General features: G+C 37.2%; 2 protein-coding genes and 1 pseudogene across 2 annotated transcripts; 1 reads left to right on the top strand and 2 right to left on the bottom strand.

Annotated features, from left to right (window-relative positions):
- The first annotated feature begins 121 nt into the window (after positions 1 to 121).
- On the top strand, positions 122 to 2,234 carry LOC120202352 (annotated as a pseudogene).
- Positions 2,235 to 2,842: 608 nt separating this feature from the next.
- On the bottom strand, positions 2,843 to 9,036 carry LOC120202353 (protein SEMI-ROLLED LEAF 2-like). Its single transcript, XM_039202788.1, is given in 21 exon segments — positions 2,843 to 3,124; positions 3,273 to 3,473; positions 3,571 to 3,708; positions 3,809 to 3,949; positions 4,027 to 4,155; positions 4,157 to 4,219; positions 4,328 to 4,452; positions 4,540 to 4,618; positions 4,692 to 4,841; positions 4,945 to 5,352; positions 5,462 to 5,623; positions 5,712 to 5,995; positions 6,089 to 6,282; positions 6,684 to 6,880; positions 6,996 to 7,043; positions 7,187 to 7,315; positions 7,663 to 7,777; positions 7,883 to 7,998; positions 8,103 to 8,177; positions 8,596 to 8,732; positions 8,937 to 9,036. Coding segments are annotated over 20 exon segments (3,003 nt in total). The 5' UTR covers positions 8,731 to 8,732; positions 8,937 to 9,036; the 3' UTR covers positions 2,843 to 3,010.
- A 3,991-nt stretch (positions 9,037 to 13,027) lies between these two features.
- Positions 13,028 to 15,198, bottom strand: LOC120202351 (the record flags this gene model as incomplete). Its single annotated transcript, XM_039202787.1, has 4 exons — positions 13,028 to 13,431; positions 13,510 to 13,599; positions 13,777 to 14,628; positions 14,974 to 15,198. Coding segments are annotated over 4 exons (1,431 nt in total), but the record flags the coding sequence as incomplete, so codon positions are not given.
- Between the last annotated feature and the right edge of the window lie 6 nt (positions 15,199 to 15,204).

Here is a 15,204-nt window from a genome sequence, read left to right as displayed (position 1 = left end):
TGGCAATGGGAAAAGCACCATTGGCGAAGAAGCTTGAAGGAGGAAAATTGGGTTTTAGCGGAGGTCGAAGATGAAGCTTACTAATAGGTAAAACCTTTCCTAAACCCTTGGATTTTTTACGTGAGTTACAGTTTTGCCCTTTTGGAGTATAGACCCAATCGAAAGAGAACTACAACATTCTCATCTTCTTCCTTCATGATCCTTAATTCTTCTTCAATTCCTCCCTTAATTCTTCTTCAATTCCTCCCTTAATTTATTCGTGCACATATCAATTTCATATCTTCTATAATTAATCTCTACCAGATGTATCCAAGGCCCAACCTTTTCCGTGGAAAATTTAGAGTGGGGAACATTTTCCCGGGAAACAAACACTCCCTAAGGCCATTCTCTTCAGACAACACTCCATTACCAATCGTAACCGAACTCATATCAAAACAACACTGGGGAAGCCTCAAAACCCATCTCCAAAACGAAAACCCCACCACACTTCTGCAACAGCTGCTTGATTCTGGGATTGACCCGTGCCTCACACTAAGGTACTACTCTAAAGAACCCAGCTTGAAGTGTACCCAATTTTTTCTTTCTTTCTTTTCCTTTGTGTTTATTCGATTTTTCTTCATATCTTGTAGGTACTATAAATGGTCAGAGAAAGAATTCAATCTCTCCCATTCATTAGATCATAGTTGTATGCTGTTACATTATCTTGCAAATTCTAAAGAGTATCCGAAAATGAGATCTTTCTTACATGGCTTTTTGAAGAATGAGAACCCCATTTCAGTTTCTTCTATTTTTCATGCCATTTCAATATCTGGTGATAGTTTTTGTGCTGGTTCAATAATTGCTGATATGTTGATATTGACTTATGTGAATCATATGAAAATTGATTTAGGATTTGAGGCTTTTAAGAGAACTGGTGACTATGGTTTTAAGTTATCGGTCTCGTCGTGTAATCCTCTGTTGAGTGCTTTGGTGAGGGAGGAGAAGATTGGATATATGGAATATGTCCATAAAGAGATGATTAGGAGGAATTGAGGTTAATTTGATAAGTTTTAATACTGTGATCAATGGACTGTGTAAAGTTGGGAAATTGAATAAGGCTGGTGATGTTGTTCAGGACATGAAGGCATGGGGGATCATGCCAGATGTAATTACCTATAATACTCTTATTGGTGGTTATTGTAAGAAAGGTCGGATCGGGAAAATGCACAAAGCGGATGCTATTTTGAAGGAAATGATTGCCAATGAAGTTAGACCTAATGAGATTACTTTCAATATATTGATTGATGGGTTTTGTAAGGATGAGAATTTATCAGCAGCTATGAAGGTGTTTGGGGAAATGCAGACACAGGGTATGAAACCTACTGTGGTTACATATAATTCTTTGATTAATACACTCTGTTTGGAAGGGAAGCTTGATGATGCTTTTTGTATGCTGGATGAAATTGTAGGATCGGGTTTGAAGCCGAATGTTGTTACTTACAATGCACTTATAAATGGGTACTGTAAGAAGGGTAAGATGAAGGAAGCCACTGACTTGTTCGATGATGTTGTAAGACGAGGAATTGCTCCTACTGTTATAACATATAATACCCTGATAGATGCCTATTGTAAGGATGGGAGGATGGAAGATGCATTCGCTCTGCGTGAATCTATGGTGGATAGAGGTGTTTTCCCTAATGTTTCAACATATAACTGCTTAATTGCTGGTTTATGTAGAGAAGGAAACATTGCGGTCGTCAGAAAGCTCATTGATGAAATGCAAAATAAAGGTGTGAAAGTTGATTTGTTACATATAATATACTGGTAGGTGCTTTGTGCAAGGATGGAGAGTCGAGAAAGGCTGCAAGAGTCTTAGATGAGATGATTAACATAGGCTTGAGGCCGAATCATGTGACGTATAATACTTTGATGGATGGCTATTGCAGGGAGGAAAACCTCAGGGCAGCATTGAACGTTAAAACACGAATGGAGAAAGAAGGGATGCGGGCTAATGTTGTGACATACAATGTGCTAATAAAGGGTTTATGCAAGAAGGGAAAATTAGAAGAGGCAAACGGACTTCTTAATGAGATGTTAGAGAAAGGTTTGGTCCCGAACCGAACAACATATGAGATAGTTAAAGAGGAAATGGTGGACAAAGGCTTTGTTCCTGACATTGAAGGGCATCTGTATGACATCTCCGGCAGCCGATACCTTTAAAAAAAACTGATTTGTATTACCATGACCAATTATTTTATTGGCATCGTTGATCATTTGGTTTTATCATGTTTATAAGATAGCTCCGATTTGTCTTGTTCCCATTTCTGCAGCATCTATTTATATGTTTTTTCTTGCAAGGGATACTTTAATATCCTCCTCGATTCCTCAGAACATGCTACTTATTTCAGATTCAGGTCCTCTTTCTAACTTTGGTTTAAACTTTCATTCAATTGTTTAGGTGTTTTATCTCTGTTTAAAGTTACTTTATTTTAACCTTCGTAGAAATCGGCTTTATGCTTTGTAAGAGAGTTGACAGTTGTTCTTCAAAGTTTGCTATTTACTTCCCCAGATTTCTTTGATTTGGGCTCTCATTCTGTAGCTTGTGCATTGAAGGAGGATGTGAAGCTTTATTTTTACAACATTAGAGCTGCTCATGTCGATGGAGCTACGAATCTTGCAAGTGCTTAGGGTACACAGTGTTGCAAGGCGTGTCCGCTGAAGATACACAAGCGACAATATCTAGAGAGGCTACGGCTCGATGGGTCGAGTCACCTGTCTCATTTCCTTAACCAATAACCACTTGGACAGATATTCACATACATTTGATCATAAAATGACTAACTTTGATCTCCATCCTATGCCGTGCTTAAAACTAGCTCTTTCAACATTGAAGAGCAAAATGCACACAAGGATCAGTAATGTTTGGGAATGTGAGCCCTCAAATTATCAGTTTCATTCGAACCTAAGTGTTACAATCTAGTCAGTTTCTAAAGCTTTACAACATAAACAACTATGACACCCTGCGCCTTGTTTAACACCGAGCTGCTTTAAGGAAGTTGTCGAACGGGCTAGCGGGAGGCAACCTCATAGACAAGCATGGGTCGATCTGTGAGACAGCTCTGGTTAAAGCACTTTCATTTGATATCTGTGATAGAGACCAGCAAATGAAAATGACAAAGCGGATCATGATCGAGATGTAGCCATATTTGTTTTCAGTAATCACTGCTGCTGCTTGAACCATAATCATTTTGAGTAAAAAATGTCATGAAAAGTGAGTAATGTGTTCTTTTTACCTTCTGAAGCATCATCGCGTGTCTATCAGCAGCAACTGTTGGTATAATTTTATCAGCAGCTCCGTTTTCATGGGCCAACCAGTTGGATAGCTTCTTCCTTGTACCGGTGCCAAATGCTTCGCATTGGCTAGCCATGGTATCGTATGGGAGAGGTGATGTAGAGACGGAATTCGCTGCAACTTGACCAGCCGCCTCAAGTGCCTACAAAACACAGTAATATTAACGAATATAAGATCGTACAAAATCCCATACGGAAGTTCTATGGTTTTCGGAGGTTCACAGGAAAATGAGAGATTACCGATTGCAAGAGCTGCCCAATGTCGGTAACACGAGACACAGAAGGGGACGCAGCCACTTTCGGAATGAAGTGGGACAGGTTGACGACAGATGCTTCACTTCTTGCATCATCCTCAAGTAATGAGCTTGTTTGAATATCCTGTCACAGAAGCACCGAAACACGGAGATAGATTACATGCAAAAAGCTTTTTAAGTTATACGTTGGTTCCACACGAAAAGATGCTAATATACAGGCATACCTCATCAAAAGAAAGTGATTGTTTCGAATAGGGAATCATTTGATTGTGGTCCAAGTCAAATATAGATCGAGGGCCGAACATGAATGCATCATCGGGTGTGAATGGCTCGGACAACTGCGTTGTAAGATCATCTACTTCCATCTTTAACAAGAGCAAAAAATAAGCTTTAGAAACTTTATAGAGACAGAAAGAGAGCATCTCTTAATAATATGTCCCACCTCAGTGATGGTCGATAAATTTCGAACCAAGATATCAATCAAGACATCGTCAGATTGATATATTTTATCCCGCAAATCCAATAGCAAAGAAGAGGCCAACCGATTATCAGTAACAAGTCCATAATTTTTTTACATCTGCTTGAGGTCTTACGAATACTTGAAAGTCTTTGCTGATGCCGAGATAAGGGTCAGCCTGAAAATAGATAAGCATGGTTATAGATATAATGGGTTATATACCACAAATACTGCAAACTTTGTCGCGATACACGACTTAAAACGATTCAAGGAAAGAGTAACTTACGTCGAACGGAACTACAGGCTTGACGAGATCAATCAGATCAGGTATTTGGCATATCTTAGCTGCAAACATCAGCATTCCCATCGACAGCATGAGAATCGATCGCTGGAATGCCGGAGTTAACATCCCTGAGAACATCAACAAGAAACAATGTAAGTTAACAACTTAAACATCCTATCCTAAGATATGAAAGCTTGCCTATTAATAGCACATACCATTGCTAGGGTCCAATGCGATATTCTTTAGGGACAACGGAAGTTGGAAGAAGCGAACAACGAGGTTGTCATTGATGTTCTGCAACATCACAATTTAGAAGATTATTAGCAAACGGACAATGTAAAAAAGACCATGTAGCGATTCGATTTACCTTCAGTTGTAAAGAAATTAATGTCAGTGCAAAAGAATGTGATATAGCTTCTATGTTTGACGGCATATTATCGGAAAGGGTGGCCTGTATCCAGAAGCCGGACAATAACTGCATTATCTGATCCTCTGTCAACTTCATGATATATGGTTCCTGAGAAAAAAAATAATACAGGAGATTGATCATATTAAAAGAACGGGTGGTAAACTAGATAATTGCACATAGACCATGATCATGAAACTGAGAAACTGCTTACTGCCTCAACCATGTTTGATGCAGCTGTTTTGTCAATAATGGATGTTATATTATAGATATTATGGGAACTCTTCATGACGAGGCCTTGCTTCCGGTCCTCTTCGATATTGTCCTTTCCTTTAAAATCTTCATGAATACTATAACCATTCTTTTCCATTTCGATGCCATCCTTTTCCCTTTGGAGCTTTTCAAGTAACGCTGATATGGATTCAAATGCAGAAGCATTGTTGGAATGCCATCTTCTCGTTTCATAGACACAACCAGAATGCAGAGATGCAACTTCATGTCGAGGACGATTAGAACTTGGAATAAGAAGAGCTGAAAATATTTGGTGTGCTCCTACACGGACCTCGATGTTGGGATGCAACATTGCTTTCATCAGTTGAACAAGAAGAGCTACGGGAAAAACCTATTTGACGAAAATACCGAATCTCAGTTTCAGCAAACCTGAACCTACAGAGTAGGGAGAGGCAAAGAATGCATAGAATATAAAAATAATCAGGGCAGCAAAAGCACACGAAATGGATCGTACCAGTTGTGATCGAGAGGATTAATGCTAATGAAATCATATGAGCAACTATCATCAACGATCCAATCGTTGCACGAGCAACAACTCCAGAAGAAGGCAACTTCTCCAGCGATATCGCCATCATGTTGAACAGAGGTAGTGCATTATCAATCTAGTAAAAGACCAATGGGAACTCGAGTAAACTAAAAGCACTGGATAAAATACACCAGAATGTACCAAAAAGAACACTTCAAATTTACCCCTTTTGCTATTTCCAGCAAGCACTCTTCAATGGAATTTCGAAGCAAGATATTTAAGTTCGACTCCTGCTGTCCTACTGATTCGAGAGTGGCTTGGAAACTTTTTCTCAGATGCCTGCATAGGTCACTAACAAAACCAGTTTCAGCAAGCGCCCCTCTGGATCTAACTTGAGTAGCTAAAGCGGCCGCAACTTGTACGATATACGATTTTAGTTGAGGATCATGAGCCATATTTTTGTGATCTAGATGACGGACTACAGCTGCTAATATCAGTTGGTGATTCCCTGAAAACCAAAAAAACAGCAAGAAAATCGTAAAATCACTGAATATTGATCATATTTGGTGGATCCTTTAAAAGAAATGAAAAACGAATGTACCCGAAGCATCCCCGTAGGACATGTCAGACAAGACCACCATTGCCAATCCCTGTTGTGGAATCCAATGCTGCCGAGAATCGAAGTAGACAAATACCGGATCAAGTACTTGGCGCAACGTTGTAGTCTCCTTTGCCAGCTCAACCATTCTCTGTATACAAATTTGAGCCCAAACTTTAGGTGTTTCAGTCTCTTCCCTGTAAAAAACCAAACAAACTACAATTTAGGAAACCAGATGGGACTTGAAAAGGATCGAAAACCATTCTATCATTCTATGTTTCATAATATTTTTTTTTATAAGAATGCTAAGCCTCGTTAAAAACCCCCTTCTTGATTAATGGATCTTATAGGGAAGCTCCTTAATCAGCGGAAGGGGGAAAAGAGTGCTATATATTATTCATCATAATAAATTACAACGAAAACAACAATAGTAATCCCCTTACGAAACACAGAAAATCAAGAAACAACCCTAAACAGCCATCAAAACCTTTACTAACTCAGCCTATGCCTTCTTTAGCTAAGGCATCAACCTATGTTTCATAATATAGTTTGTTACATCATATAAATGTTCTCCTTTACAGCTCGGTAATTATGCTACCTCGTCAAAAGAGAGGGATCCTTTTTCTCTGATTGGGGCCTGATAATCATGTTGCTAGGACTGGCATCACCGGCAACAATCGCACCTCTACCCTCACAGCGAACCACTTCATCTACCCAAGTATGATGGGGCTCTCTCTCATTATTGTCATCAACTCGAGTATCTAGCTCATAGTTATCCAAAATGGCATATACCATCTGCAGTTCGGTACATCAACATTTTAAGCACACATTGGAGACGGAAGGTTATTCGTTATTCCCCCGCCAATTAGTAATGCGATGCTACACGTTAAGGGAGAGAGTCGGCACTAACCTCATCGAGAGCAGGAAAAATATAGGAATATTGTGCCATGAACCAAACCTATGAAGCAAAAGTAAAACACAAAGGCATATTCTAAGAGATTCGAGATCAATGGAAAAAGTAGGAAACTGAGAAAGTTACTTCATTACATGATCATCCTTGTGAACTCAGAAATGGAAAAGGAAATGAACTTTTTAAACTACCACGGCAGAAAGGCACTGCAAGCTAGACGCTCTCAAGCGGCGTCTCTGATGTTCGTTCACATCCTCACGTGCCAGCTTACACACTTTATGAACAAATTTCTCGATGCTGTGTGTGTAAGTTCCATCCGCCTATTAGTGAAACGGATCAAAGCATGAGTAATATCTAATAGTAATTCGATTACGTATGGAAAGGAAAAACAAATTTCAAATGCATCACGATTCATAAAAACACTTGCAGCAGTAAATGAGAAAGCTAGTTGAGTTATTTGTATTCTAACATCGGTGACACGAGAAAGCCTCCCATATCATTCACATAGCAAACCTATTGCATTCCGAAGAACATTTTCGACATGCATCAAGCGGTAAGTTATAACCGTCAAAAATTATCTTAAACTTACCTATGTATAAAGGTGCTATCAGTTTTGTACTTTTCGTTTTCAGAAGGAAAAAGGAAAAAAAGGAAAGCAGACATTAACCTGATTATTGATAAACCTAGTCAAGGTTTCGCATCCAAGGATCCGCGTAGCATCTTGCTTAGAGTTATCGAGCAGTTCACTAACAACATTCAGCAAGCTAACAGCAAAACATGCCCTACGAGGTAAAAAAAGCAAGTTTATCATACAAGAACATTCCATTCCACACAACACAAGCAACACAATGAACAATAAAACAAATAAACTGGAAACGGTTACCGACATCTGTTCCTTGCACATGCAAAGTAACTTGTTGTAAGCTTCCGTGACAATATTGACGAATTTGATGTGCTCGTAACGCAATTCTTTGTAGCATCTTTCTTCAAGATACTTGGCAATCTATTAAAAAGAAAAGGAGCCTCGCCGACATCAGTAATCAGCGTAATATATCAAAGGTTGGACTAATGTAAACTTGAGCAACAAAGAAACATAGTCGTTACTACCTTGGGAATTCGGAAAGGGTTTTTGGCAGCATATTCACATAATTTGGCAATTTTCCTTTCATTGGGAGGAGCATCCTGCAACATACGGCGAGGCTTTAACTTTGTAATTACAGCTTATCAAAAATTAAGTACATTGCAAAGGGAAGAACTCTTCAGCTAAAATGCTAATTATCTGCATCTAAGAACTTGACTATGTGTCTTTCGGAGCCTAGGTCATTCCAAGCTACAATCGATCGATCATGAAAATATGTTATCCGGAATAACTCTAGCAGCCTTGACTGGCATATTGCAAGATCAAAGATTCTATACTGCAAACCCCGGCCTTAAAACTAAATTGCGTGCAACCGGATAAGCTTAAACGGCCGCACCAAGAACTCAAATACATATATAGTAAGTTTCATCATCAAACAATAGGGTACTGAATCTACTGGCAATCAACACATTACCAAAATTCATGAGCCAAAAGAACATAAAAGGTGAATACTTTACTCACAGTGGACTTGGGGAATATTTCGGACAACAATTTCTTGTATCGCTTAACAGGTTGTCTAGATCTTGACCTCAAAGCAGGACAACACACACACATGCTTCCACAAGCAGGGAAGATCTTCCTGGAGATGAACCCCATTTCTGTACATGAAAAAGGAAGAAGGAGAAACCTAGAAAAAGATCATCTTTAATACTCTAAAGCATGAGAAATTGCAATTTAAACATTATCTTTAATGGTAATAGGAAAATATTTCAGCTTTATAAGCATCAAAGAACAAATCACAAACAGCTAAAGGGTAAATCTTCAGCTAAGATAAAGAACAAAGGTGAATGAATCACCTGTACCTAAAAACACCAATTAACGCCTCTGGTTTTTAGGCCAGAATCCCACCAACGCAGAGAAGATAAACAAACCGAAGAGCTCTCCAATCAGATTTACAACACAAAAAGCGAAGACCCTTCTTTGAAAATTTATGGGATACAGCAAAAGAATGAACTTTTGGCCGGCAGTGACTGGCAGATCTGCAACTGCACAAGCCTGGACCAAAGGGATCAAAGAGAAAAGGGCGCGTGGAGTATAATAAGAAGAAGATTCAAAGCAACAATCACGTGATGGGTGTCAGGTTTTCCAATTCCAACTTATGTTTAGTTGGTGGGAAAAACTAAAACGTGAAATCTTTTGCCTTTGCAGTGTACAAGAACACCTAGAAAATGAGAAATTGTTCATCAAACAAAGGATTCATTTGGTTTTTATTGCTTTGGGCAGGGGACAATCCTTTCATTGTACACAAAAGTATCATACTTTATTTTGAATTTGGGACCTTGGGGAAGATGGACCGTGAAGAGTTGTACTATGTCATTGTATAGGACTTTGTTAGGGATGGGAATATTCACTTTAATCAAGGTTAGGGATGGAGTTGGTCAACAAATTTATCTTGGCTGCGTGCCACTGGACACATGCTCACAATCTTCCATCCCTGAAAATCAGTTTACTATAATAAATTGGGGAGCTTTCATAGATGGTTACATGCCTAACATGTAGTTATTTGATCGATGTTTTTCGTCATTTGACTGTTACAGTGCTAACGTAGTCGTTCACGATGTTGACATGACGGTTCACGATGTTGACATGACGGTCCACGATACTGACGTAACAGTTTATCTATCATATGATTTACCAATTTAATTCATCTGCTATGTTATTCATTACGTTATCAACCACCGGGAACTGTCACGTCAACATTGTAGATTGCTTTGTCAATACCATAACAGTCAACGACGAAAAATGTTGGTCAAATGACCACGTTTAGCTTATTTTCTGAGTTGAAATGTCACATTAAAAAAAATAATACGAACATCACATTAATTTTTTTAAAAGTACAAAGACATCTAATATCTTTTTACCAAAAATGAAGAAAAATTAATTAGAATCAAAGTAAATGTTAATATCATTCAATTATTATTTTTTCCTTGCTAGCAGCCGTCTAGTCCCGTGGCATTATGCAATGCCCATTCTTTTTCTCGTTGTCTACGTCAATGGTTAGTCAATCAAGAATCTTAATTATATTTAAATCAATCTAAATTAAATTTTTATCACTCGATCCTACATATATTATTGAGGTATCATAATGATCCTAAGATATAGATGTTCATTAAGGGAAACTTGAGTAGTTATACCATACATCAGTCTAATATAAGATTAAGGAAAGACACAATTGAAAATGTTAATATTTTTTAACATTTTCGGTAGAATGTTACCTAAAATGTTAATTTTGTTACCTAATATGTTAACATTTTAACGTTTCTGGTTGTAATCGAAAATGTTACTTTCTCCATAACATTTCCGGTTGCAACCAGAAACGTTAAAAATATTAATATTTTAGATAACGAAATTAATATTTTAGGTAGCGTTTCACAGGAAATGTTAAAACAAAATTAACATTTTTTTGTTGCGCCTTTACTTGACCTTATATTAGGCTGTCTTTCCTTATAAATTCCGGGAAAATGTTGAACAATTTTTGGGTCATTTTAAATTAGTTCTAAGTTTAAGAACCAATTTTAAAGTCAGTTTGCTTGACAATGAATTTCCAAGAACACGAGATCCATAATTACGAATCTCATTTTAAATTTGTTCTTAAACTTTAAAATATTATCTATTAGTCCTCAAATCATGGCCCATTCTAGATTGGTCATGAAACTTTAAAACATTTTATATTGATCCTCAAATTATCAGTATCATTCCATTTGGATCCTTCAAAGATAGGTTATATTTTTTAACTAGTAGAGTTAACATGTTAATAAAATTATCAAAGTATAATGATGTTGATAGTTTGAGTATTTATATGAAATATTTTAAAGTTTAACGATCAATTTAGAATAGGGTTAGTTTAATGATTGATATAGAATGTTTTAAAATGTAAGGATTAATTTAAAATAAAACCATACTTTCAAAACTTCATACACAATTATCTTTTAAAAATAATTTAGGGACTAATTTAAAATGAAATCATAGTTTGTGCATAATTATCTCTTAAAGAAGAGAAGAGAGGGAAAAAAACAAGAAAATAATAATAATTTCCCACTTCCCATCATTGGGAAAAACAAACAACGAAAATAAAATGATTACAATGTGAATGGACCTAGATTTCCACATCGCAATATTATATTTCAGGATAAATTATGCATTTAGTGCTTAAACTATTAGTTTTGATCTGTTTTAGTACATATACTTTCATTCTTTTTCAAAATCATACCTAAAGTTTAGTTTTTGTTTCATTTTAGTATCCGCCGTTAAAAACTTTAGTTTTCGTTTCATTTTAATATCCTCATTTCAAATTTATCGTTAAGTTTTAAAAAAAATTGAAAATTTAGGTACTAAAACTGATAGTTTACGTACTAAACACGTTAAGTTTTTAATGGCGGGATACTAAAATGAAATGAAAACTAAACGTTAGATATAATTTTGAAAAAAATTGAAAGTTTAAGTATTAAAATATATCAAAATTAATAGTTTAGGTACTAAATGCATATTTTACCATATATTTTAAAATATAACATTATTAATAGTGTAATATCAATCAAAAATTCATCCTGTCTAGTTGTCATCCTTACAGATAAATATTTATAACTAAAAAAATGTTATTTTATTTATAATTAATCTATTTTTTGAATTTATCCTAATTACTCTTTCATAGATTTTCATATTTTATATTAATGTATTTGATATAGAAATAAATATATGTAGATTTCTTAGATGGAAATATCAATTATAATTAATGAAATTATATTAACACGCACAAACCGTTGATACTTCAGTGGTTAAAAGAATCATTGTTATTATTAGAGATCACAGGTTTAAATACCAACAGTTACCGCGGGTGATTGAGCGTTTATTATCAAATTATTGAGAATATTTGGAATAAATACTATGAATAAATATATAAATACGACTTCCAAAAATGCAAAGACTAAAAAATTAATTTAAATTTTTTTAAAAAAAAAATTATCAATAAAAATATATATTTAAATTATATAAAAATATTTAAAAGATAATTGTGGTCGTAAACCATCTTCGATCCATCCCTGAATATAATGATACATGTCATTGGTCATGCCACAACCTAGAGATAGCAAATGGGTACAATTTTGTGGACTTCGCACCGTACCTGCTCCAATTGGGGTGGAGATGGGTATAACTTTAGTGGGTAGTGGACGGGTGTGAATTTAGAAAGTGGTATCCGTCGCGGGTAGTGGGCGGGGGATGGGTTTGGGACCTTATCCGCCCTGCATCCGCCCGCCCCACATCCACCCGCCCACTAAATACTCATTAAATTTTGGACCATTATGAATTTAGGTATAATTTTAGAGACTAATTTATAAATCTTAATATTGTATAAAATATAAATTATAATTTAACCAAATATTAGGTATGAATTTAGAGACTAATATTATGCTTCTTAATGGACATGTTTGTTTTATGTTTGTTGCTTATGTATAACTTAAGGTTGCTGTCAGGCGGGTCTAGCCGAGTACGTCTCCAGTTGGGTAGTTGGTGTGGGGATGAATTTGAGAATGTACCCGCGTGGACGGGTATGAATTTGAAAAATTTTACCCATCATAGGTGGTGGACGGATGGTAGATTTAATCATATTAGATGGGTACGAGGATAGGAGAGAGAATATACGAACTCAACCCGCCCGTTTACCATCCCTACGACGCAACCATTCAAACAAAAGCTTTGTTAAATTCTCAATTTCCATGACGACTTTTTATTTATTTATTTTTTGGTCATTTTCATTCTTTTTATTATTTTTTTTTGTAAATATATTTTTGTTTTTTCTAAATAATAAGAAAATTCATATTCAACAAAAATGGATACAAATATCACAACACTATCATTATCATGATCATACATTAGTATACAGAGCAATATTCAAGTCCTTGTTAATTGTTACCTTTATCTCCTACACTCCCTATATCGGTATTGTATCATAAGTATACCATCCATCCACAGACTTAGGTACACAACTGATACGATCGTAGTTCGCTGCCTGATCATACCGCCGAGTTCCGTTCGCTAAAACGCGGTAAGCGTTTCGTGCATAGCCTTGTAGCATTGAAGGCTGCAGAGGGGAAGCTTCGATTTCGAATCTCGGTACTTGTATGGATTTGTACAAGATGGAATGGCACATTTCTCTCGAGGAGGAGGGTAACCGCAAGGCTTGGGATCGAATATACTCGGTAAGCCTACCTCGTTTGGGAATGTTACGATTGTTCCCGAAGGGCTCATTAGCCATCTAACAGAGTCTGATGCAACTACTATGGAGTTTGTAGCTTTTTCCTGCAGGAAAGAAGGATCAAGATGCAGAGATGGAAGATAAGATTTGAATAGAAAGAAGGTATTGTGCATGATCTTTACTTGTGCCATTTCTTCTTGCCTTTTCTTTATCTTCTCTTCTCGTTTCTTCCTGCTCGAATCTTGGCAGAGAATTTTTCTTATAGCTTCGGCCTGCAAAAATCGAGGGCAGTTAATCTCGACATCTTAAGAGTTAACATCAACATTAATAATATGCATTTTTCCTAACTTCTAGACATTCCCGAGGGAGTCATCGGACAAACCATATTCTCAAATCATCCCAGCCCTTTCGAAAATATGGAAAATCGAAGAGGGAAAAATGGTGCATACCTCAGATTCCCTAGCTGCCTTTTCGACCTGCACCCTGCGTCGCTGAGCCGCCTCTGCTTTCTTCAGTTGCAGCTCTACTTCGGAGAGTTCCTCTTTTTGCTCTGTGATCAGATTATGTTGGATGATAGCATGAATGGAAAAGGCAACAAAAGCAACAATAGTACTAATACGATACAAACTTCTGGGTGGAGCAGGGGGCAATCCATTCGGGAACTCGACCGGACTAACGGCAGCACTAGAAGAGACATCTTTGCCTGATTGCAGTGCACGCTGCCGTGTAGTGACAGTCAGTTCCTTCTTGTTGTCCCCCAGGAAATCTACAACTTCCTTTCTGGTTTTCTTTCTCCTATTTTCTAGCTCAACATCTGAAATCGATTCTTCATCCCCTTCCACATAATCAGTATCTTCGGAGGTTCTTCCCGATCTTGACTTCTTAGACTCCTTGCTTATTCTTGACGAACCATAATCTCCGACATCCAAGCCATAAAGACCGTCAACGTTCCTAGTCACTACCTTGGCTATCCTCCGATGTTTTCTTCCTCCATCTTCTCCATGTTCTACGCCATAATCAGCAGTTACTCTAGCTGTTTTGACCTTCTCAAGGTATCGAATCTCATCATCATCTTCCGCATCATCAAGCACTCCTTCTAATGAGCGTTTCTTGGGAACTCGCTTACTCTTACGGACTGGTTCATGCTTGTCTATACCCTTTGTTGAGATATTCTCGGCAGGTACCCTACCTGTTGAATGACGTACCTGGTTTACACCTAAATCGCCTCTTGGGAAATCCTTCCACCGAACCCCTCGCAAAGAACCATCCTTCTCGGAAGTAAAGTGGCCATCAGAGTTGCCCTGCACAACACAAAATTACATATCAGACAAAAGGAATCTCAATAAGAACTCTGTCCATTTATCAGTTCATGCCACAAAATATTAAGGCCATCGCTTCCAGGGTCAGAACTTTCGACAATATATTTCAAGGTGCTCTATAAATATTCTTACAATTTTGAACTTTCCGTGGACACCAGAGATTCGGAACTTACAAACGCAGAAAAGATTCATTTACGAGGACTCAAACTATACATAGTGAGCTCAAAGATGCATATGGTATGTTACAGTTGCATGATAAGAGTATTGAAAGCTACAGTCAGGAAAGTATAGTGACTTGGGAATTCTGCATAATAGCAGGGTAGCAACCTTAATACTTGATCTCTGAAGTGATCGAGGGGCGTCTGAAAAGCGAGAAGATTTCGAATAAGTCGACCCAGCGCCAAATGCACTATCACCTACAGATTTGGCATCGATGGTACGCGTAACACCACCAACCTTAAGTTTAACTTTCTTGACTTTCTTCTCATTTTTTAGACCATCTGAAACACTTCCGAAACTCCCTCCGGCGCTCACAATTTTCCAGTTGCTAGGGGCAAA

The sequence above is a fragment of the Hibiscus syriacus genome, unplaced genomic scaffold (assembly GCF_006381635.1).
Source record: "Hibiscus syriacus cultivar Baekdansim isolate YM2019G1 unplaced genomic scaffold, ASM638163v2 tig00008667_pilon, whole genome shotgun sequence".
Classification (NCBI taxonomy): domain Eukaryota; kingdom Viridiplantae; phylum Streptophyta; class Magnoliopsida; order Malvales; family Malvaceae; genus Hibiscus; species Hibiscus syriacus.
This window is presented reverse-complemented; position numbering and strand designations above follow the sequence as displayed.